General features: G+C 32.2%; 2 protein-coding genes across 3 annotated transcripts in view; one reads left to right on the forward strand and one right to left on the reverse strand.

Annotated features, from left to right (window-relative positions):
- The window catches only part of LOC137401779 (adhesion G-protein coupled receptor G2-like), a 32124-nt gene extending 28646 nt beyond the window's left edge, over nt 1-3478 (forward strand). Inside the window, exons 10-11 of one of the 2 annotated variants that reach the window (XM_068088262.1) lie at nt 535-651; nt 2805-3478. In XM_068088262.1, coding sequence (XP_067944363.1) covers nt 535-651; nt 2805-2878 — 191 coding nt within the window. In that variant the 3' untranslated portion in view covers nt 2879-3478. Of the gene's footprint in view, nt 1-534; nt 652-2804 lie in introns of those variants that run through there. The other variant, XM_068088263.1, reaches the window with a different exon arrangement.
- The window catches only part of LOC137401417 (uncharacterized), a 294112-nt gene that overhangs the window by 72583 nt on the left and 195496 nt on the right, over nt 1-26033 (reverse strand). The gene's annotated exons all lie outside the window — the stretch shown is intronic.

Consider the following 26033-nt stretch of genomic DNA (forward strand, 5'->3'; position numbering starts at 1 on the left):
AGACTATATAAAGACAACAATAGTTATAACACTTATTTTATGGTCAAATTGATAGATGCTGAGATACTAATCAGAATTGCTTGTTTAAAAAAGCATACAAGTTAAATCTTTTGTTTTCATGTACCCGTGAGACTATTTTCCGATTAGATTAATTATTTAGTTTAATATTATCTTGCCCTACTTTTGTAATGCAAAAAAATTTTATTATTTTTGATTTACAAATGAAATGTTTTCATGAAATTGTTGGATTATGAAATACAAAAATTACAACATTATAAAAAGCCTATGCATAAAAATATGTTGTACATAAAGGTTGACTACAAATTTAATGCAAAAAAAACATAAATAGGAAACTCGAAAACTGATCTTAATTTCAGGTTAGTTTAGTCTCATTTTTGTTTGCAATTTTTGTATTGTAGAAAGAGAAGATAAAAAGTATCAGCAGTAATAAAAACAACATGAAGGCAATACCCTAGTTTATTGATACTGAATACTTGAATACTTTACTTTCAATCTGGTGTCTGTTTGTTGTAGGAGTTATTCTAAGCGCTCTTTTCTTACTCATGAACCGTAAAATATTGTGTACACGGAGAGACGTTACTGCTAGAGTAGCGAGTCTAGTCTGGCGTTTCCGTCACAGCAACAGCTCTGGTAAGTACAACTTAACCTTTTGGTTAAAATTCTCTATTTATTGCTGCTACCTTTTCAAGTATTTTTATTTCACGCTTACATCAGGTTTATATTAGCTGATTGCATCTATACTAAAAAATATGAATAACAAGGATGTGAAAGCAGCGAAGTGTATACATTTGTATCGCTGGCGATATTTTTAATTTAATGAAAGACTTATTTTTAATAAAGAGATTTTTCATAGAGTTACTAAGTTTTCTTGTTATTATATTTACTAAAATAAGCACTCTATGATAGTCTCATTTCTTGTCAGATGATTTTTAAAATTAAAACTGTTTAGAATAGCCTGTTAATAATCTGAAAATCAGTCTAATAATAACTAGCAGTATTTATTTATTGAATCTAATTTTTCTATACTGCATTATTTTCCTATGTATTAAATTTTATTGCATAGTATACCAAATTATATCACATATTGTTGTAGTGTACTATATTACATTGGCACATATCATATTATGTCATATAATATTATAGTATAGTATAAGCTGAATGCATGGCATTGCACAAGTAATAAAACAGTTTGTAAAAAATAACAGGTATGGTAGTTACCATTTGCTAAAGTTTGTTACCCAATGAATTTGAGTAACTTAAGCTAGTAACTTAAGTCAGTTTAAATCTTTACTCCAATAAGTTCCCTGAAGCCATTTTGTAATCGTTAGGTTTTGCGTTATAATAACACAATCAAACATTTTCATCTCGCAGGCTAATAGTAACCAATAGTATTTTGGCAGGAGTTTCAACCACAAATACTTTAACCGATGTAATGACTATGACCACAATTATTCTATTGTATCATAATGTAGCTGCTTAGCTTAGTAGATAGCACGCCTGTCTGCAGGCCTGGAAATTTTGAGTTCAATTATTGTGCTCAACGAATATTTTCTTGCCCTGACTTGATTGCTATAATTGGGCATGCGAACAACAGACAGGCAAAAGACAAACACATAGGAATATGAATATAGATTGTATATTGTAGAATATTATGCCATATGTACGTATAACTTTGTATTGGCAATGGTAATCAACCATATGATGCAAGGATTGATACTAAAAGAATAAGAAAATTTAAGAATAAGCAATAATTTTTTAAAAAATTGATTTTTTATTTAAAGTTTAGCATGACTGCAGGTCAAGGACAAATACAAAGTTTTCTTGTTATCTTACATAATTGAGCATTCATTAGTCTCAGTAAACTAAACAACACTTAGTGATAGTCTCATTTTTGTCCGGCTTTCTAGAATAGCAGCTCTTGAAAGTGGAAACCTATTTTCTGATTGCACTGTACTAACTAAAAACACTATCTAACTGTACAAAAATTTAAACATTTATTATTTTGTTTTCAACAAGTTTTGTAGCTACTTGCCAACAGAAATAGTATGCTGACATCCATCAATAAATTTTCCAATGGCATGCATTTCCATTTCAAAGGTCTATCAGTGGCTCTAGTACAATCTGTTAACAATTATTTACATAGAAGAGAGTAGAAGTGAATCCTGGATGTGGCATAAAGGAAGACAGAAATATCGTGAATGCTCTTCGCTTTATAGATAAGTACTAAAATGTTGGCAACAGCACGAACACATTGAACGATGAACAGTTGAATACAGATTGCCATGCAACTTGTGTTAAACTTAAATACTGCCTCAGCTTTAGAGAAGGGCAAAATAAAGAATAATTAGTAAATAGTTTATGGCTATTGACTAAATTCACAATGACTAACAATGTTGTAACTACGAATATTAGTTTTTTAGCAAAAGCATCCAGTTTAATTTGTACAGGATATTATGAATAGAAATTAAATAGGGTGTGTTTGCTTTGGAAAAGAGAAGCAAACTTGAATCAAATTGTAGCACACAAAAAACTTTCTTAAAATTTTAAACATTCTCTTTTATTGCTCAACAATTTCTGGCAAAAGTTTAAAATTATTGTTATAATCAAACTCTAGTGATTTTGACTTACTTAACTCCATATATTAGCCAAGTAAGTTGACTTGATAAAGACTCTGCTGATATATATGTACTAAGGCTAGGCCGTCATACAATTAAAACAATTATTTAATGCTTTAGGTAATCTTTTAATGTTTCTTTGCTCAGTTGAATCAAATATACTTGCAGTGAAAGAAACTGTTGTTATTTCTACGCCAAATCCTACTCCAACTGGAACTCTTCAGAGAAACAACAACCCCTAGAGAGATAATGGATCTTTTACCAACAACATGGATAGCTTGGACATTGTTTCTACTCCTGATAACATAAAACAAATTCATGGAAGTTCATACTGATATCAGACAGAAAGTTTGGCATTACCATCCTAGGCAATTTAATGTTGTTTTTTTTGTTTTTTTTTTCGAATTACTGAATTTTTACAGTAGACTTTTTGTGGCATTTCAACATCAGTATATCTATTATATCGACAAAAAAAAGTTATTTGGCTATTCGTTATAATCAATCTTTATAACTTTTTGTCATATGCATTTTGTACACAAGTCTTTATAACCCCTCAATTAGATGTATTATGTACAACATCACAAATTGCTGCTATAATAATTTTAATGTTTTATCTAGTTCTACAAGATTGATGCTTCAAATTAAAAAGGAGTTCAGGTATATATTGTTACAACGCGAGCGTGTGATTTAGCATTTTATATAAAAAATGTTTTTATTTTCAGTGCATTTAGAAAACAGTTTTATCAAGAAGCTTTGGCTAAATATATTTTTCTTGTCATATCTTTTTTGCTTTAGCAATGATGTAAAATTACTTATTCACAATATATTGCATTATTGGGTAATTGCGGCTACCGATTTGTTTTTAGTCATTTATTCGTGTTTTGCATACCATTTTAGACACCAAATTTAGACTGATACTAGGTGAATGCCCGGCATTGCTCGGGTTGTAAAAATCTTTGCTCAGAAAACTTATTGGTGTTTAACATATAACAACAGTTACCATTATAACTTTCAAACTTCGTTTCATGAGAAAAGCATTTTATGCAGTTTAAATAAATTAGGAGAAAAAAAAACAGTTGCAAAGGTTTTGAAACTTTGTCAAACAACTGCAACTTTGAAACTTTAAATCATGAGAAAAAGATTTTGTGGTCAAATAAATTAAGAAACAAAATAAAGCAGATATAAAAGTGTTTAAATGTAAATGGGAAATAATTAGCAAGTAATAGCTAAATATAATCTGTTTTCCTACAAGATCAACAAAAGCTGATTTAGTAATAATATATATAAATAATACAATTAGTATGAAAAAATCCTGAATAGGTTGAGCTAATAATAACAATTCGTTGCAGCGAAATGTGTGTGTATAAAAAGGTTACTGTTCAAACAGAAGATAATCATCACAATTTTGCATACAACGATAATGGCACTTCTCACTACTGGTAGAAATGAAAACATGAGATATCAGACTGTCTCTGTCTGACCAAACGGAGAGAGAATGTTAAGGTAATACTTTATATGACGCAAATGTCCGCATGAAAAGAATTGGCATAGACTGTGGATACAGCAATTGGATCTTATCAAAAACCGGAAATTAAAGTACACGAAACGCTAAGTTGAAAAGCATCTTTTTTCATAATTTAATATAATAACTCGGTGAAATTCTTTCCCTGTTTCATAGAGTTAATAGAGTTTCGATTATTTTGTCATTTAGCGCATAAAATCAGAAAAAGGGTGTATAAAGTAATTAGTAAGGGCTTTGAGACGTGACAGCTTTCGAGTTCTCATGGATGGAGATTCGAAGTGCAATTCTGTGGTTGCAATCTTCTTGAGTTCGAGTCTAGCAGTCTTACAAAATTTTCATATTCAAGATTTTAATAGCTATAGCCCGACAGACCAACAGATATCCAAGCAGACGACGAGAAACTTTGCAAAAAAATATATATTTGAATATATGTACAGTATATGTATGTTAACACAAACTGTTGCTCTGTGCTTTTAATTGCACAGGAAAATGTTTCCACGAAACATAAACTTTATTACTAAAAAATAATTGCAACAAAACTGACCAAACTCAGGGTTCTGAATAATCTTTGGGACTTTTTTTTAATGACAGTCTTTCATCAATATGAATACTGTTGTTAAAGCTTGCTAGGAATAGTCCTACATTTAATTTTTTTGAAAGGCATTGTTAACTTTGAGTTCCCATTGGTGCTAGTGTACAAAGTACATTTTGACACAAAATGACTAATTCTTTTTGAAAAATAAAATTTGGTAAGCAACCATAAAATAGCATGGCTCCTTTAATGAAAAATAAAATGGCTCCTTTAAGCAAGTTTCTAAACCCTTACTTGTTGAAGCTCTTGGTTCCAGTTAAAAGCTGAGTCAATCTATGTTACAAGGTCAGGTCTTACAGCAAACGCTTTTCATTGCGCCGGATTGCTGGTTTTCTATTTTTTCAAAACTACCCTACACAATGGTTTTCTGTACCAAATAAAAGAAATAAGTTGTCATGCTAACCTAGTTGTTTTTCTAACCTGCAACTTGTTTAACTATTTTTGTTCAAAGTGCCAACATGTGTTTTATTCTATAAACAAAATTTACTCTTATTGTTAAATAATCTGTTGAGACCAGACATGCACCAGACATGCGTTTTATAGTTAGTTTTTATTACAAGTGGTAAAGCTTAGTAGTATAGAGTGGTTAGTTTGTGATATTATTTGATCGAATCTGTGTATGAGTTGAAATAAATAAATAAAAATGTACGTGGTGATCATAATCACACATATTGTTATCTTCAATCATTAAAAAATGAGAGTTCAGAATTTATGCAAAATAATCATTCAAAAACAATTTTTTTGGCGTACATCTTTAAATTTAGGGAAAAATAAAGATTGATTCCATATATAACTAGCGGAATTCTTGGCATTGCACTAGTATTAAATACAGCTTATAATGTAGTTGCCTGCTACTCGCCATCAGCCTGAGACATTGCCAATGGCTAACTTAAAGAAGCTAGTTATCCACGGCTCTTACTAATACATAGAATGGCATTGCGTCGTAATGGAGAGGGGCGGAGTGTTTTCACCCACATAGCAACATATATTACCCAATGAATCCATCATTCTTGTGTAGCTATATTGGGAAACCATTTGGTGATGGTAAGTGGAATGGATGGCAATGGGAAGTTCCGAAATCATATCTTAAGCGATGCAGGTTCTTTATTATAATATTTTAATAGCTATAGCTAAACAAACTGAACTACAGACTTTGAGATTTATATATATATATATATATATATTTATATACATGTATATAGATTTATGGCTATTGACTAAATTCACAAAGAGTAGCAATGTTTTAGATTAAAATTTTAGTTTCCCAGCAAAAAGGTCAAAGTTATGTTGCATAGAACTTTAGGTAGAGAAGTTAAGTATAGTGTGTTCAGCATTACTATTATTTTAACCAAAACTAGGAAGTAGATGATAACTAGATCTCAGAATTGTAATGCAGATGTAAATCTCAATTTTTATTTTAAGATCATTTTATAGAAATGTTGTCTCAATATTAAATTAGACAAAACTAGATCGTATATAAAACTTTCAGAACAACCAATCAACAAAAATTAATCATGGCAACAACACTCAAAAGAAAAAATACATGCAAACTGACATGACTAGTTGTTATCGGTGCGATAGTTGATAGTGTCTATTGCGCTCAAGTTGCAGCATTACGCGTCATTATTGCGTCTGTCTCTTTCAGCTATAAATGTTATAATCCCACTTTTGTCTGATCTGAACATTTCTACCCACCATTAAATTTTTTCAATGTTAATCTTTACACATACTGGCAATCAGATCATCTCAAACATGCAAAAATTATAGCAAACGATAACAAAGTGTCAACACTTTCTGATAAAATCTTCTAAAATTTTGTGTAAGTTTATTTTTAAAAGCAGACAAAAGAAAATATAATAATAATATAATATAATAATATAATATGGAATAAACATACCTATGTTCAAATCACCTCAGATAAAAAGGAGAATACATTTTCCATCATAAATACTGGTTGAACTACTACTGGTTGTCACATATCTTAATTAAAGTCGATGTAAAACCACTTAATGAGCAATTATCGCTTTGATCAAGCAACTCTTTCTGACATTTCATATAGTTCATCATAAGAAGCAGTGGTACTTCTTTTTCGTGTTGTTTAGAGTGACTTAAGGCAAATTCGTGCACAATGTAGAAGCCACACAGGATGTCAAAGCTATAGATGTACCCATTCGCTCCTCTCAACCTTTAGAACAAAACAAAGGCTCAATGTTTTCTAATAAATTTCAAAAACAAATTGGATTCATTTTATAGCTTTGCTGACAGTTTGTTTTTTAATTTGTAAAGAACTTTGAAGAAGTCTGCACAATGCCATAAGAATTTTGAAATCTTTAACAAACCTTTATATCAACATAACTATTTTTAGATCTTTTAAGCTCACTTGCATAATTGCTTTATTTATGCTCTTCATCGTCTGCTTGTTCAAAACCCTGGCGGGCAAAAAAACAACTCAGAACAGGTGTTTAAACGGTGATGGCAATCACTCCATCAAACAAGGTAAATAATTTATTTTAGTTTACTCTGAAACTTCCTGTTATAAAATCACAAACATGCTTACTTTTATCCATGACATGAAATCACAGTATAAAATTATATTAAAATCTGATTCTTCAAAGAATTCAGAACAAATTATTAACAGTAAATTTGTTACATACACTTACATCCTTTTAATTTGTGTGTTTTATCAGAGCAGCTATTCAGCACTTGAGTATAATAGATTATTCATTGTACAAAATAAACATGTATGTGTTCATATTTGATAGCAGCCTTCTCATTAGGCTTGAAATAGGCAATACAACTATACAGTTGTATTTCACCAGATATTATTTACTAAGAAGTTCTTGTTTTACCACCACACTCCAATTTTACACCACATCTAAATTTTCAGAAGCGATTAACTCATTTCTCATGGCACAAACTACCAATTCCATTTATGAGGCTCTATTCCCAACTTGTTCACAGCTTAGAAATACTGGTTCTTTTTGTAATTAGTATTAAATGCTTGTCATTATTACTATTAGCACAATTCTTATGGCAGCTAATGTTATCATGTTAATATATACAATATTGTGATCAGATCTTCAAAAATGAACTTGGCAGTTTCAGTGTTTTCATCTACAGTACTAGCTCTTACTTGAAAACTATTAGCAAAGACCAATCCTTACAAACAAACACTCTGCACCCACAAATATTTTTCATTTTACTATCCAATTTTATATGTCTTTATTTATGTACCTGATTGTCTGCTTGTCTATTTCACCTGAGATTTAAAACAACTCGGAGCAGATTTTTAAACGGTGATGACAATCACTTCATCAACAGCTATGGAAAATGATGAAACAATGATTATAGTTTACCCTGAATCTTATTGTTATAAAAGCACAAACATGCATACTTTTATCTATGACAGGAAATCACAGTAATTGATGGTAAAATATGATTCTGCAAAGAATTCAGAACAAATTGTTAACAATAAATTTGTTAAATACACTCAAATTCTTTTCAATTTGTCTCAAGGCAGAATTCATACTAGTGCAAGAAAGCTCAGAAGTTTCATCTTTCTGAAAAGTAATTATCACAGCCAATCAACTTAATAGATGATACAGTTTTAGCAGATTACGTTGTTACATTAACTGATATCAAAATCTACTGTGTTTTCCATAGCAACAAAAATGGCATTACAAAAAATTGTGCGCCTAGCTTCATTCAGGCCATTTAAGCGCAGCGATGAATTCATAAAAATTGAAAACCTTAAAACGAATGCAGCAAACCAAAAGGTTTCGAGTTTATTGCCGCTATAAAATACACAGTGAAGATATAGACGTTGTAAAAACAAAGTTAAGTTGTTGGTGCAAGTTTTACTTCTAAATTTCTGCTATTTTAATGGTACTCACCAGTTTAATGTTTGATTATTCTGTCATTTGTTAGACACTACATTGTATGTTGAAATAGAGGTTTGCTCTGTTTTTATGGTGAAAAGTAAACTAGCTGTAAGTAGAGATGATAGTAAGTTGAGGTTTTAATAAATAGATAGTTTACATGGTAGTTAAGAGAGGCTTGGTGCAGAGAAGGTATATAATTTGTACTTATTAGGAGTAGAGTATGTATGTTGCGGTGATTGTAACATGCAGCTTGAATGTGTAGGTAAATACTACTTCCTCTTTTGTATTAGAGGTAATTTATATCTAGATCTATAAATAGCAATCACCCATCCTTGGCAGATGACTAGGGCAGCAGATATTCATAGCTTTACAATGTATGTTGTCAGCGATTTCCAGATATATTATTATGAACTATTGTTACTATCGTTGTCTGGTTCCCTAAACTAATAAAAATCAAAAAGTCTTTGCACCCTTCTGTAGATGTTAACCATTTTGTTTCTATTTATATATCAACAATGCATAGTTACATGTAGTTAACCAACAATGACCTATTTGTATAAGACTTTTATAATATCTGACTGCCTTATAAAAGTATTTGGAGTCATCATAGTGACACCAGGACAGCCCTAGCAATGATGTAAGAAAACCAGCATCACAGAAATTAACCCTTTCAATGCTACTGGTGATGTTACAAGAAATTTGGATTTGTCCTTCTAATGCCATGCTCAGCACCACACCACATTCAATTTTATCATGAGGTAACCTTTTAGCTACTCACTACAATCATTAAAGTTGCTGCATTTGCTTAGCCAATCTTTATCTTTCATGAATATGGTTAAGTATGTATACGTCTCTCATGCTCAATTGTATTGCAAGAACTTGGGTTAAAAATGTCAGACCGGCTTCATGAGGTCTAGTCTCAAATACATGGGCCTATTGAAGCCTGATTTCTGAACGGGTTTTGATGCCTTACACCTGGCTTATCAAGTAGTGCTCTCTTCCATTTACTGGAAATTATGGTGAGTGGTTATATACGTTCACGCAATCAGCAGGATAGTCACTATGCTCTTGTTAATATGTTTCACTCTGGCTATAGGATTTATAAAGTGATATATAGTTGGTTTCTTGCGTAGTGTTACCCTGTTTAGTGCAGTGCTACATGTGATGATGGGTCAGTTAATTTTCCAGATACTTTTGCACTTATAATTTCATATGTTGATAAGTTTTCTTTTACTCATAAGTTTTTATTTTGGTAGTTTTGTTTTCTGGTATTTTTAACGTTTTAGCAGCACTCATAACCGTAACTCGCAAATTATTGAATGTTTTGTGCGCAAGACCTGGTGTTAAATTTCAACGATGTGTGGAATTTCAGCTTTTTATTACTAGGTTTGGCACGCTGCCAGTTTGAAATTTTGTCACCCATAATGGTTTTTTTCTGGTTGCATATTTCTGGTAACAACTTAATCACAGTTTATTGAATGTTTTGTGCACATAAGCTGGTGTTAAATTTCAAGTTCGTGAAAATTCAGCTTATCTACTAGGCTTGGCCCACTGCCAGCGCCTACTTTTGAGATCTGATCATGTTTTTCTTTGGCTGCACATTTCTAGAAGGCTCTTCAGTTTAATTCCAATGACTTGGCAATTTTCATTTAGGAATCTTACTAGACATATATTTCTTTTAAAATTTGTAAAATGGGCAAAAGACAACTGAAATCATTTCACACTTTTTTTACAAAATGAGCAGATAAAATTATAGCTAGTTTATAATTTCTCCTTGCAAAATGTTTAATTTCTAAAAATAATTACTTAGTAAATGTGTTAATCAAAAACGGAGAAAAAATATATTTTAATGTTCTGCATTTTATTAAAGTCATGAACCATTAACAAGTTGCAGGAAAATAATGTTTTATGGATCAAGAATATTAGTACACTTTTTCCATTAATCAAAATTGTTCTTGAAATTGATGATATGAAGAGTAGATAGGTAGGGTAAATAGACTTGATACACGGATGTGGTCAGTGCTGACATAGATTCATAATAGATAGCTGATCACCAGTTGGGGTCACAGAGGTCACGCATTTATTTTTCCATCACATAACATCTACAAATATCATATCACATTATTACTAGCATCTTAATAATTATAGAATATATACAGTCAAACATGGATAACTCGAACTTCAAGGGACCGAGCAAAAGTGTTCGAATTATCAGAGCGTTCAAGTTATCAGAGCACTGTCACAAGTCCATATATTTACTTATTTATTAGTAGATACATGTACATATACAAACTATAATATAAATCAAAAGCACAAATGGCTTGTTTCAAATTAAATGCTTCTAATGTAAAGTTTAAAACGTTTTCATGAAAAAGTATAGAGATTTTTCTATCACTTGAGATTGGTTTGTTGTTTGAGGTGATGTTATTGCCAGGACGTTTTTCAGATTGACATTGGCAAAACTTGATCGTTGTTGAAATGCTCAAAAGAAAAGACATTTTTTTCTTTTGGGGTTTTACCCACGATCAATTTTGCCGTTTTTTCTTGAAGTGTATGCAGATTACCTTACTTTACCTGGGATTCGTTAAGAGCACCACTCCGAGGCAGTTCAATTAGAAGTTTTACGAGGTTTTAGGGTACATTCTATATCACTCACGCTTTTTTAATAGATACTTATTGAATGTACACACGTATTCTGTGTTTAGGTCAAACGATGAATAGTTTTTTGTAGCTCAGACAACGTATACGTTTAATTACACCAATTTTAAGACGTTTTAAACATTCAACATTCCGACGTTAATTCAACACGGAATCAACGTCGGAAAACTATTCATCATGGGCTAGCTGTGTTACGCCATGCACTCAAGGATTTTCGCCACGCACATACAAAACAAAAACAACATGCGATTTTTGTTTTGTATGCGCGTGGCAAAAATTCTTGCACGCGTGCCTCGGTTAGCCCGTGCTATTTATCGTATCGCAGTATAAATCAAATTTCACCAAACTTTTAGAAAATTCGTTGACAAAAATATTTTGCCGATGGTGGTAATAACGACGCTTATGAATTACGAAAAGATGAAGTTTACCTCTATGGCTTTGAATAAAGTGATTTTCTAAAGCGATAACAACCGTTTCGGTAGCCGTTGGGCAAAAAACAGTTCGAATTAACAGTGTTGAGTTTGAGTTATCTATAGCAATTTATCATTACGTGGGAACGGACCAAAGGAAATGTTCGAATTAACCATGTGTTCGAGCTATCCGTGGACGAGTTATCCATGTTTGACTGTATTTACTATAATGCAATAATACGCTGCAAAGTAACTGATATATTATTTTTAATAACAGTTCTGACACATGATTAGCTTAATATGGCTGCCTCTATCATCAGACTAATCTTTCTATCGTACCAGGATGAATGTTCATTCCTGAAAAACTTTCATGGATCTCTACTATTAATAACCATAAAATTACAATTCAGTATCAAATATTTTTTGATAAAAATATTCTACTATAGTGTAACATTATTTCAACTTGATGAGGTTCTATTTGTATGACTGCATATAGACATAGATATATATTCCATCCACTGCTACCGAATATCCATAATTAATCACAAATTGATATTATCCAATACTATTGGTTGATATTAGGCTCATCATGTCTGTCCTTTTTTACAACTGAACACTGCTAATTTGAAATGCTGACTTGTTTAAAGATTTGAGCATATTTATTTTATCAATTACCTCTCCGTGTTATGGAGTCATGTTAAATAGACACAGTCTTTCCTCACCCCAACCAGGTGCAACTAACTGCCCATCCCTCCAGTTGATCTGACCAGTTTTAGAACCAGGTAGTTGGTTATGAGTGAACTCATGGAGTTTCTCTCCTAAAATAGTTGATAGAATACTAGTGAGCAGCTGGAATAATAATAATTATAATAGACTAGCTACTGCATGCTAAACTTTCACTATGTCATTCACCATTTACCAATTGTACAATGTAGAATTACATGTTATCTCTCTACAACTGAGCTTTTATCTATTTATATATTTTTAAAGTTTGTGTATATGTATGAATGTTTGTCCAGTTATAAATATTAAAATCTTGAAATTTATATTCCGCAATCAGATGGATTTAAACCCACTGAGATTGGAATCCCAAGTTAAAAATTCGGATGTTTTACCACTGAGCCATACAAATTCTATTCAATCAATTGCTATAATATACCGTATATATATGCCTGTTAATTATTTTACCCCTGCGCCCACGCGTTAAATTCCCCCGTTAGAAAATATTTTTCCTCATGTTCAATTACTATATATAGTGTCAAGGTCCAGTCTTCTCATGCGAACCTTCATAGGAAGAGCTTCGACATTCTTTCTTTGTTCGGTCAGACAAAATCAGTACGATATCTCATTTTTACATTTGTACCAGTGTCGAAAGGCACCGGTATCGTTGTATTCAAGGTTTTGATGAATAGCCTCTGGTAGAACAGTAACTTTGTTTATGCACACACACACGCATGCACGCATGCACGCACACACACAATTCTATGCAAGAATTGTTATTATTAATTCAACATAATTAGGATTGTTATTGTTTTCTCAGTTCGTATTAATTGTAACATTACCAAATCATCTTTTATTGTAGTCGTAGCAAAACCAATTTAATTTAGCTGCTACTTGCTAACTATTTCCCATTTATATCTAAACCTTTTATAGTTGTTTTACTTTTTGCAATTTATCTGACCTGCACAAAACATTTTTTTCATGATATGAAGTTTGAAAGTTACAGTTGTTTGACAAAGTTTGAAAACTTTTACAGTTGTTTTATTTTCTCTCATATTATTTTAACTACACGAAACACTTTTCTCATGATATGTAGTTTGAATGTTAACATGACAAATGCTGTTATATGTTGAATACAAATCAATTTTCGAAGCAAAAACTTTTTTATTACCAGGGCAACGCCGGGTAGTACAGCTAGTCTACTATATAAACGGCAATCGTTGTTTGTCTGTCTGTCTGTCTGTCTGCGTGTGTGTGCGTGTGCGTGTGCGTGAACTTGTAAATGCATGCAATTGGGGACTCACACCAGAATTTAACAGACAAATTGGGGACGTTCGGAAATTGGGGACGTCCCCAATCTTTTAAACCCTTTTTTCTTATAAAAAACTAAAAAATATATAGTTTAATCCAACTCCCGACAAAATCTGAGCACTGTCCCCAATTACCTGCATTTGTACGAGAACATCTGTGAGTGTGGGTGTGTGTAGAAATATGTAAGTCCCCATTAAGTTTGTTAAATTCTTACACACATTTGACCTGTTTCCATTTGTGAGTAGGCAAATATTTTCGGAGTTTTCTTCTCATAGAAACTTTTTACCTAACAATTGGGGATATTATATCTTATTGGGGAGCTAATTTCTACCTTGTAAAAACTCACAATATTTGCGAGTTGCTACAAGAATGAAATTACAAGAGATGAAAACTCACAATATTTGTGAGTGAAAAGTCACAATATTTGTGAGTTTTTTTTTAAATGTAGCTTCAGAAGCAAATTGAGCGTTTATACTATTTTTGAACTTATGTTTAGCTAAAGGCTATATTTGCTCTTCTGCATTACAAATGTATTTTGTAGTTTAGCATTTGCAGAGTTTTTTTTACAATATAATGTATTTGGTCAGCAGTTATACACGCTCAGAAGACATTTGAAAGTGTGTCTCGTTTGCTTCCTTCAATAGTTCAGGCCTTTAATAATCCTTGAGAGCTCTTGTACTTTTTCAAATATTCTCACATATGCATCCTTCTTTACTTACTAGCTTTTATTTTTAGTATGGTTGTAGTTTATACGCAATTAAAAAAAAATTGCGCTTTATTATTCAAAAGATTTGTTTGAATTCATTACGTACATTTCTTACATAAGTTATAGCTGCATAAAATCTCAGGTTAATTTCACATAGTCTTAAACATAAGATCTCTGTACATGTACTTTATTGACTTCAAATCTTGATCCATTGTATGTCTTTGCAAGAACTTTACTACATCATCCTTCCTTGATATTTTTAGACTGAATAAAATATTAAAATAAAACATGTAGCCTCCAATGCTTTCTCTAACTCGTTTACATTTTTCCTATACCTATGAATAATAATGGTCAAAATTCTGATTTAAAATATATTTTAAAAGTTAACTTGAATGTCTGATAATTTTGGTTCAAAACATTTAAAACAAACATTATTAAACCAATTTCAAGTGTCTCTGCAAATTTGTAATCTGAGATCTGTATGTTGTTAGAATTCAATGAAATTTTCTGTTTTTTCTTTCTCAGACCAACGGTCCATCATTGAACTTTTTTACTATGTAGTATTCTTTCATCAGCTCCACTAAAAAACTTTCGTTGCTGTTTGACAAGGTAGTATATCTTTAGAGAATGAAACAGCTAGATGGAAAATTCTGCCATACATTTATTGCTCCTCATTGAAAATACTTATAGTTGTTTTAGAAAATATATATATTTCATCAAGTTTATATTGAGTATGTTAACAATACCAATCTTTTATCTAAAGCTTGATTGTAATTTAACTCCTATGTCCCTAGGCTTGCTTTTTATGTATGACTTGAAAACAATGGAATTATACAAGTTTTTAGTTTAATCAATTGCGGTTATCAATGTGTAAAACTAAGCAGCAGTGTCAACATTTAATGAATATATTTAATTCTTTTTAGCTTTTGGATTTTTGAAAAAGTGCTTGTCATCACCTCACCTGTTCTTTTTACTTTTGTTTATAATAGTTAACTCATGCTGACACAATGTAAATATGTTGATGACTGGCATTGCTAGCAGTATAAAATGAGATACGGCAACAAAATTAATTCAGTAACGTAATTAAATTTGTTGTCTGTTTATGTCAATCGCTAATGGCCTAACGCTGAGTTATCCTTTGTACATCATACATGTGTATCATCATTAATAGTTCCTAAAAGTAAATTAAAAAAGTGTCAATATGTATATTTATTACTCAACAAAGATTTCATAGACAACTATAAAACTTTTGAACTGAGTTTGAAGTAGAAATGAAGTCATGCATAACTTTTAATAGCATAATTGTGAAAATGTGCACATGAGATTGCACATGAAATTGTCCACCAAGCACATGAAATTGGCAAAAAATTAGGTATACAAAAAGGCAAAGTGTTTTTGCATACTCGCAAACAATAAAAATATTTTTTGGGGTGTTAAATGAATGTGAAATACTGACCGCAAATAATCGTCAACAATAATGATTTTTTTAATGTTTATTTTTACTTCGTTCATGGAAATGCAACAGATTAAAATTTTTTTAATTTTATTGTAGTATTCATCATATATAATTTTAGCTGGATTTCAGTAGTGTATATATGTAAGAGCCTAATACGGTTCAGTGAATGCATGAAACTTTGTTTGTTATACGATACAAAGCCAAATGCGCTTAGCTAACGTCTCAGCAAATAAGCAATGCATACTGAAAATCTATATATAAATATCAGTGTCTTTTTGTCTTTTATTGTATGTTCATTTATAATAAGTATGCATTGTTTTAACATAACAATACATAACTTACACGACTCTCTCATAAGCTTGATTGATATGATAAGCAAGAATATTACAATCAGTAGAGAGCTGTAGTAGAACTGAAACAGGCACAGTATAAATTACACAAATATATAAAAAGTACACAGAAATAGTTTTGGAACAGAACCAAAAGCATATTACACACAGTAAATTTAAAGATTAGTTTCCTTGACAACAAGTACAACAATGTTAACACTGCAAGTTTCATGGTCTGAGTAAACAAAAGATATGAGGTATTTGTGCACAAAAAGCAGAGAAAATTTGGTGATTTTGATCAACTAACGATTTTCATTTAACCCGAACCTATGTTAAATTTTTAGCAACACTTGCTTCTGTTTTAATTATACCAACTAGACACTTGATGTAAAGCTAACATGAGCTGAACGCTAGGTATTGTTCACCGTAAGAGCTTTCCTCAAAATGAAAGCTGTTATTTCAAAGGGAGGCTGTATCCTATTTAAAGGGTGACTTATATCTCAAAGAGCGACTCATATCCTGTATTGTTAGATAAACCAGCAAAAGGCTAGTTGCTTTCAGTGCCTAATTTAAATATCTTTTCGAGGTTTATGACATGTTTATGAATATTTTCAAGGTCATTCAATTCTTTGGAACAAAGTTATGTCTATAGCTCTTTACCGTTGTGAAAGTATTATTTTACTTATTGGTTGTAGCATTTATGGGAAAATTATTTAATTGATCAGCAATACATCAGTACAAATAACTACACAGGGTTAGCACTCTAACAACTTGTAGTTGATCTGTACTAGATAATAAATATACTAACTACTCAAATACTAGTAATCCAAAATTTAGCAAGGACCTCTCAGCCTTCAAGTATATGAGCTTAGATATCATTGGTCAATCTACTGTAACAACTCTAATTGAACGCCATATTTATTTGAATTCCACTTCAATTTGACCGCCATTATAGCAGGGTTGAAAAATAGAGCATCACCCTTTAAATGAACTCCACTTCCATTTTACTGCCAATTTGACATTCTTCCATCTTTACGAACCAATAATAAAAAGGGATCAATAGAAAAGTGTCTACAAAATCGTACTAATAAGGACTCAGTTACATCAAAAACAATTAATAATTGTATTATTTCTGGTTGTATCCATATATGTTTTCTCACACCAAAGCTTTTCCATTTTTTCGTTAAAACTAAAAGCATCACCGGAGAAAAAATTAGTAACTGTATCAGGCTAATAGTAGTTCCTTGTTTGGCAGTTTTGCTCTGCTAAAAGGTTGTTTGAACGTTAATACTGATTAGATCAGAGATACAGAAAATTTGAGGTCAGCAGACATTGTGAAAGGTACGGGACAGCCAAAAGAAGATGTTCGTTCCTTTAAATTTACAGTGAGAACGCAACTGAAAAGGCAAACGATGCAAGTATTTTTGTTTCAAAAAGTTAATTTTTGTTTCTTCATTTAGAATAGGTATGGATTATTTATGTCACTTGCGCTCAAATTTATATTTATAGTGTTTTATTATTATTATCATCTATCCTACAAATTTGCAGATTTATAGCATACTATTTGATAGCATTTTCATTGTTATTGTAACTTGGCTTTCGATTGATTGACAGTCATAACTGCTCTTTTTTTGCACATAAAATGCCAGTTTTTGATGCAAACTGTAGCAAACATATCAATAAATGCATTAAACCTTTATGCAGCATTGTTGCAAAAAATTATAAAATAAAAAATATTCCTTAAAATTTATATTGAAACAGAAATTGAAAGAGCCAACAAATTGCGACGTAGCACTCCGGCTATGATATCGTCGCAGGTTAATTGCAAGCATTATACTATACCAGCTGGTAAAAATACTTCTCGGAATCCTAACGCATATACCATAAAACATTTAAATGACCGCCACCTCTATTTGACCGCCACTGCAAAAAGAGATTGAAAATTAGAGCGCTACCTTCTATTTGAATGCCACCTCTAATGGATTGGCACTTTGACTATCTTAAATCTTTATGAACCCATAATATCAAGTGATCAGTTGAAAAGTGTCTACAAAATCATATTAAAAATGAATTGTTTATATTATTACCAACTAATTCTCGCATTGTTCAACTTTAAGGCTTTTTGCCTTTTTTCGTTTAAACTTTCAAAGCAACACCATGGAAGTAATGAATAATAGTCTCAGACTAAAAGTGGTTCTTTGTTTATTGCGGTCTTTCTACTTCAAAGTTACCTACATATATATGTATTAAAACGGTTTAAATTTACGATGGTAGATGAACTTTCAAAGCAACACCATAGTAATGATTACTAACTGTCTCAGGCTAATAGTAGTTCCTTGTTCAATGTGGTCCTAATACTTTGAAAAAGATGCGTAGAAAAAACTGTTTACAAGTTTTGAGCCAAAGGTTACGTTTAACGAGCAAACATTTTTGCGTCGCATTTGTGCTAAATGCATCGAGTAAGGGTTTTGCTCTGCCAAAACTTTTTTGGACACTAATATCAACTAGCTCAACAGTGTAGAAGAAAAGTTGAGATCATAAGATTTGGCGGTAGGTATTGGACAACTAAAAGATGTTCGTTCCATCGAAAGCAACAATCAAAACGCAGCTATCTGAGCAAACGATGGAAATATTTATGTTTTAAAAATGTTAATTTTTGTTTCTACATGTAATAAAAGTATGGTTTGTTTATGTCACTTGTTCATGAATATATATCTGTGTTATTTGATAGATTATTATTATATAACTTATAAATATGCCGATTTATAGCATGCTATTTAATAGCATCTATGTGGCTATCTTGACACCTCTCACAATGGATCGATGCTCATAGCTCCACTTTTATTGCACGTAAAACGCTAGTTTCACCAGAAACTGTAGCAAACATATCATTGAGTAAAAGTATGTTTTCGAATTTGGAATGAAATAAAAATTGAAAATTCCAGCAAACTGCAAAGAAAGGCACAGGCTATAATACCTACACAGGTCAATTGCAAGCATTAGATATCAACTGGTAAAGATAGTTCTCGGTTTTTCGATGCATATTTGTTAAGAGATCTTCGACAAGTTGGAGGTAAGCTAGAAGATTTATGGCATCCGAAAGGTTTAATATCGCTCCACCGGAAAAAAATCAACATACATATAGGCGACATTTGCTTTGCCTGTAATAGGCCATTTAAAAAATAGACCTCTAGCCTCTATATGAATGCCGCCTCCAAGTGACCGCCACTAAAGAAGAAGAGTTGAAAATTAGAGCACTGTGGTATTCAATTAGAGGTTTTACAGTATGTTGAGAGATATTTGACAAGTTGAAGGTAAATTAGCAGATTTATAAAATCAAAAATTGTCAATGTGGTTCACTCGAAGGAGAGTGCAAAATACCGTTGACATTAGCTTTGCCCGTAAAAAGGTAAAACTAGTTTTCTCAAAACTCAGGCATGCTATTTGAAAATAACAATTTCATTCTCTAATTGAAGGCGGTTCTATTTGAACACTGCTATGGAGTCAGGATTGAAAAATAGTGCGAAATGGCATTCAAATAGAGGTTTTACGGTAATCATCAGCATGACATACCATTTTTACCGTTGGCGTTTATCCACCATAATTACTTCACCACAGGTCAACTATGCATTTAGGGCTTACGAGCATACTTATTAGGTGGACCATTCTATGATAAATTTTCCTTCAGCATTTATCATCTGTACTAATGTAATGTATGCATATTTAATCAGAAAATGACTTACGTGTTACCTATTCACTTCACCTATGCTCATGCGATCATACTTACGTGTTTTTCACGAGCTTCTTCAACTTTTTGTATCCAAACAGCACAGGCTTTCTCTCTTTCTTCTAGTTGGCTCCAGGAATTTTTATCAGCCTGCTGAAAATCGCCTGTTTTTTGGGCAGCTTTCTCGAGGAGACCTTTTAGTTCAGAGGTAATGTTGTCAGCAATTGTTGTCAGTTCAGCGTAGCTGTGATTGGTTGTTTGATCTACATAGGTGAATGTATATACAGTATAAACTTTCTATGATGATTAGCTAGTAGTACTAACATATCTATATGTAAAAGTACTTTAATATAGCAGTATGACTTGAGAAGTAGAAGTAAAGTACCACTTCTGTTATACACTAGCACAAGGTTTATATTCATTACTATGACTAGTACTTGAGTTTACAAATATAGGCTGTTGATTAGTAACTTAAACTACTCCATAGCTACCATATATTGCTTCATACAAAATAGTCTTTCATATTATTTAATTTATTACCTCAACTAATAATATTTGCCAGTTTAACACATACATAAAAACTCTGAATGAAAGGCTAATATGTCGTCAATAAACTAATGTTTTTGAGTGATATTTGCTACTTTGTATTCTGAAGTCTCACCTGAACATTCCCCTTCTGTTCTGTCACACAGGTTACAGATGAACTTCTTACATCTCCCACAGGCTTTTATCAGCTGCTCATTTTTGTGTTTTTTGCAGAAAGCTTTTTGGTATTTGCCTGCTGTCTGCTCAAATTCTCTCATAGATATGACCTTGTGACCTCCTCGGAAATATTTATCATGCAGCTAAAAAATTGACAAGTATTCACAGCATCCAATGAAAGAAATAATAGATGAATGAACCAGCATATCGAGAGAGAGCACTGAATTAGTGACTCAACAATCAGCTCATGCCACATCTCGTAGACAATTACTGTAGCAAGGACTATGTATGTTAATTTAACAACTATTGCTGGGTGACAGTTTTCATTGGCACACTGCCAAATAAGAAGCAACACTAGTTCTTCTGATAGACAGTTTTACAAATTAACTGACACAAATTTTATGACACATATCCCCAGGTTCTATCAATATTTTCAAGTTGTGAAAATAAACATAAATTTTTGCCATCTCTGCAAAATGTAGAATGGAAACAGTTGTGACGCTATATAGATACATTTATTAAAGTTGCTCGTCTTTTATAATCAAATTTTTACTGGAAATCCATATTCTTGAAAGCAGAGTAAACATTTACAGGTTTTAAACACATAACTTTTGACAATAACTAACCTTTTAAAGAAATTCTTGTAATTGAACTCCACAAGATGTACACACAAACTCATCAGTGTAGTTCTATAACCACTTCCTACATCTAGCAGCTAGCCAATATGTCGGCTTCCATGATGCTGGTAATTTGCAAGTCTGCATCATTTTCGAGTGACAAATAACAAAAAGTCAAGCGAGTTTTAGTAGCTGAAAATTTTTATCTAATGTTTTGCGCTTTCTGAAGAAAACGATTTGACTAGCGAATTTTGCGTAAGAATATGCCAGGCAAGCTAATCCATTTTCAACATTTTCCTAATTAAGTTGTCCAATTTTGATTTGAGCAGTTTCATGTGCTCCAACTCCGAATATAACTCTTTGAAATAATACTTATGTTTTTAAACTGTATAACTCAACACTCCATTCAGGGACAAAGAGGCATTTACATTACTGTCTCTGATAAAAGAACTTGATTTACAAAAGCTCATTGACAGAAAGTTTCAGATGAACCAAAAGATTGTTAGAAGTTTAGCAGAGCTGCTCATCAGAAAAACAAGCTACGAGCAGCTGTAAAACAAATAAAAAGTGCTGAAAGAATGTATAATTCTTTATCTTTTTTAACAAAGAGCCTGAGTTAATATGGAACATGGGAATATCTGTTGAAACACTTATCACAGAGTGTCTCAATGTGTGCATCATCTACAAAGTGAAAAGATAGTTAGCCAAAAAGAGTGTTGAATTAGTTAGTTTCACACATTCATTGCACTGGAATCTATCCTTGTGTCTGGTTTCCTTATAAACTGCAGGCATTATTAACAGACTCATCTGACTATCATTATGAAATAGAAACCCGTCAGCATTCAGTACAAGAGTTATTCTACAGAACTAAACATTCGCAAGTGTTAATTACCATAATTATTAATTATCACTATAGTATGCAGGTTTACCAAAAATTATTTACTCACTGAGTGTCAGTTTGAGGTCTACCACACAACTTAGCATGTGATCTACTGGCATATGTGTAGCAGTTACGAAAATATTTCTAAAATAGTAACTTTATGATAACAAATATGACCCATGATAGTGGATACTGTCTATAATATTCCATTTGTCCGCCTAATTTTTGAACACATGTAAATGTAATGTTCAAGTTTAGTTACCAAATCCCAACTCTGCCCAGACTAACAGGAGTTCAATTCATTGTTTAGTGTAAAACTCTGAATATATTAAAATAATGTGTAATTATAATTGCTTGAAGCTATTAAACAGTATCAAGAGGGTTTAAATAGATGACATACCTCAAGGTCATCATTGCAAACCTTCTCTCCACAGTCTACACAGAAGTGGTAAGCCGTACTCTTACACTCTGGTTTATCACAGGTTGCTGTTGTTGGATGATCCGACACATGGAGGGACGCTATTGGCAGACTTTTAATATTAAGCTTTCTGTCCACCGTGCTGAATATATACGCAGTCAAATTTCAGGATGTATCACACCGTCTAGTACCAGCTATAGCATGCAAGTTGGTGTAAACTCAGAATATATATTAACAATAGCATCTCATAATTATAAATATAAGATATGAAGTTATAATGTGCTGTAATGGACTCTTTTGAATTATATCTACTTCTTGAACATAGATAGAAATCACCAGTTCACCGGAGTAAAAGTAGCTTCTCCTATAACAGACCAATAAGATGACAGCCTGTTCCTACTATTAACCACAGTACTTAATGACAGTCATTTGCAAATGCAATCACAGAAAGCCTCAGATACTTAATAGAAGTTTCCATCTTTTTCATGTACTACTTTATTGTTAGGCTCTAACACGTATCATGGTAAAAGAGAGGAAGTGAGTCTATGTTGTAATCTGTTCTATTGAATATTTTATTGGTTTACTTTCAAACATTATTTTGATACTACTGCTACTACTACTACTACTATTAATTTTGTACTATTGCTAGTAAAGTGTAAAGATCTAAAAATTACATTGACTACATATTACAAGGTTTTACTTACTGGCAGGTTTCCCATCTAACGCCTTTATGTATCTTGTACTTTGCCTCCAAACACGGGGTGCAGCTGACATGACCGCATGGCAAGACACGGGGTTCTGTCAGCTTTGGTAGCTTCTCACAACAGTGAGAACATTCTTCTTCTTTGTTAAATGTAGTTGCTGATGCCATTTTTAGAGCTTGCAATATTTACTGGTTCTACCTGCTGCTTGTCCTGCCCTACATATGCTATACTTGATAGCCTAATAATTTTACCTTTGGGTGAAGAACGGAATGTGATCTCTTACGTGTCATGACTTGAATGTCTTGTTTACTGATTCAGTAAACATTAGATCAGGTTGAGTAATCAATCGTAATCCAGACGCAGAATATAACTTCCAACTGACTGGCCACAATTAAAATGCTTATGCAGTCAATTTACTTGTTGACGAAAATAATATAAAGCCTGAAGTTAAAGCCTGGAACAAAGAAGGGTCACTACCATAGCTGTTGCTATGAATATGTTGAGGGTCTCTATGAAAACCATGGAAAAACACATCAACATGTTTTTTACTTGTCTAGGCTCAGTTTCCCATTCTTAACAAAGAAATTCAGAGAGTTAAAGTGAAAGCCTTGAACAAAAAGGCCACTGCTATTTTTGCCGCATGCCATTTGGATCTGATCTACATGACAAATAAAAATGTCCTAATTAGAACTGTTTAGTATTGAACAGGCTGTTGTTAATGAAGCAAGGCTATATGGTTTAATTTGAGAAAAACCTTAAAATTGAGAGGCTCTCAACAATAAAATAGTTTTAGGAGTTATCTCACCTACTTCATTTAGGCTTTTGCCAGTTTCATATTCATCCTTTGCCGAGTATAAAATTACTGCTCTGCTCACACTCTACTCTTATTTGACAGACGAAAGAGTGCAGATACTTTCTGCCCTGTGGAATGTTAGTAAGACCTATCAACTAATCAAATGCAAGGGAGCTTTCAATGAAATATTTATAAATATTTGCTGCATGCATATCAAAAGCCAGATCAGTTCACGTTCAGCATGTGGGTTTAACAAATGAACTTTGCTATACAACCTGTTGTTCATGAGCATTATTACAGCCATTACACTAAAATTGAATCAATTTTTCTATGTAGTATGTACAAGTACATCGAATAAAGAAAATAATACAGTTTAATTTTTATGCTATAGTTTAGCAACTTGAGTTTATTATTTATAAATATAATCAAAGGTAAAAATCGATGAAATATCAAAGAATTCCAACATCCCCAACATTACTAGAGCTCTAATAAGGAAATGAGAAATAATATAACCTTCTAATTATTTAATGTTAGAGTCATCACAAAAGTAAATAATAATATATTAATAAACTGATAGAATTAGTCAGCAGGAAAATCTTATAAATAGACAAGCAACAGAATTAACTAGAAGAGAAAACATGCTATCTTGAGCTTTCAGTACATAACATAAGGACCTTGGTAAAAAGTTTCTTTAAAATTAAAGGAGTAGATCTTTATCTAAAATAGAGTTATTTCTACTCAGAACACGGGCGAACATAAAGATAATAAACCAAATCTAAATAATATCTCTTAATTTAAAACATAAAAATTGCTGACAATAATATTGCTATTAAGAAGAGAAAATGGGGTTTTAATAATCATCTGTGTCAGCTGTAAAGCTTTGTGTAATCTTCAAGAGAAAACAAATACAGTCAATATAATTACATTGTTCGAAAAAGCCTGGAAGAGCGTTGAAGTTTGACCCTACAGAACACTTTATATCCTTCATCCCTAATAGACTTAGGAATATAGACTATATAACTATTTAAGTTGTATGTGAATCTCTTTCTTAGGGGATGGTAGACACTAGTGCTGGGCACGAGTAATAAAACTCGTTGAACTCGTGAGTTCATCTTCCCTCGAGTCTCAGGTGATAGAAATTTTGAGCAACTCTAATCTTGCGGGTTCGGGTTTTGACTGGTGAGTTCAGGTTCTGGTGAACGGATCCGTCGAGTATAGTGAGCAAAAACTCGGTCTATTGCTTCCTGCGCTCTTGACTGTTTAACCCAAGTACTGACCACAAAGGTTTCTCAAATGACCGTCTATTGCACCGACAATTGAGGCTTGTGGGTAATCTCAATAATTCTAAAAGTTGTCAATTAAACTTGGACAATGATTACATTTTCCGAAAGCTAACAAAGTGAAGAATCCAACTAGACCATACTCTGGGTTGTAAATGTTCATTAGATATACAGTGGTGATACAAATTATGGAACCGTCTCTAATTTTCATTACATAGTAATGAATTCTGAGTTGTGTTTGTTTTTTCTACAATCAAAATTTTACATAACTATAAAAAATTATATATCATTTGAATTGTCACAATGTTGGCTTTTTGATAAACTTAAATTAAAACCACATTGCATTTTCTATAACACTTTTATTAGAGGTTTACTGAAAGCTGTCAGAAAGTTACTGTACAGTTGTCATTTCTATTAAATAGTGTCTGACCAAAAGTCATAAAATAACATATTTCTTTTCTTTGAAATGGCTTGTATTGTGAATTATCTTAAAGAAAAGGTATAGTAGCTTTGAAAAAAAGCTGTTTTGGTCCTTAAAATGATCAATACTTGGTTGGCCAGCCTTTGTTGTCAATCACTGCTCGGCAGCGCCTGGGCATACTATCTGTCAACGTCTGAAGCTCTTCAGGTGTAACTATTCGATGCCAGGATTGCAAAATAAGCTCCATCAATCTTCTTTTATTTGTTGGTT

Source organism: Watersipora subatra, chromosome 8 (genome assembly GCF_963576615.1).
Source record: "Watersipora subatra chromosome 8, tzWatSuba1.1, whole genome shotgun sequence".
Lineage (NCBI taxonomy): Eukaryota > Metazoa > Bryozoa > Gymnolaemata > Cheilostomatida > Watersiporidae > Watersipora > Watersipora subatra.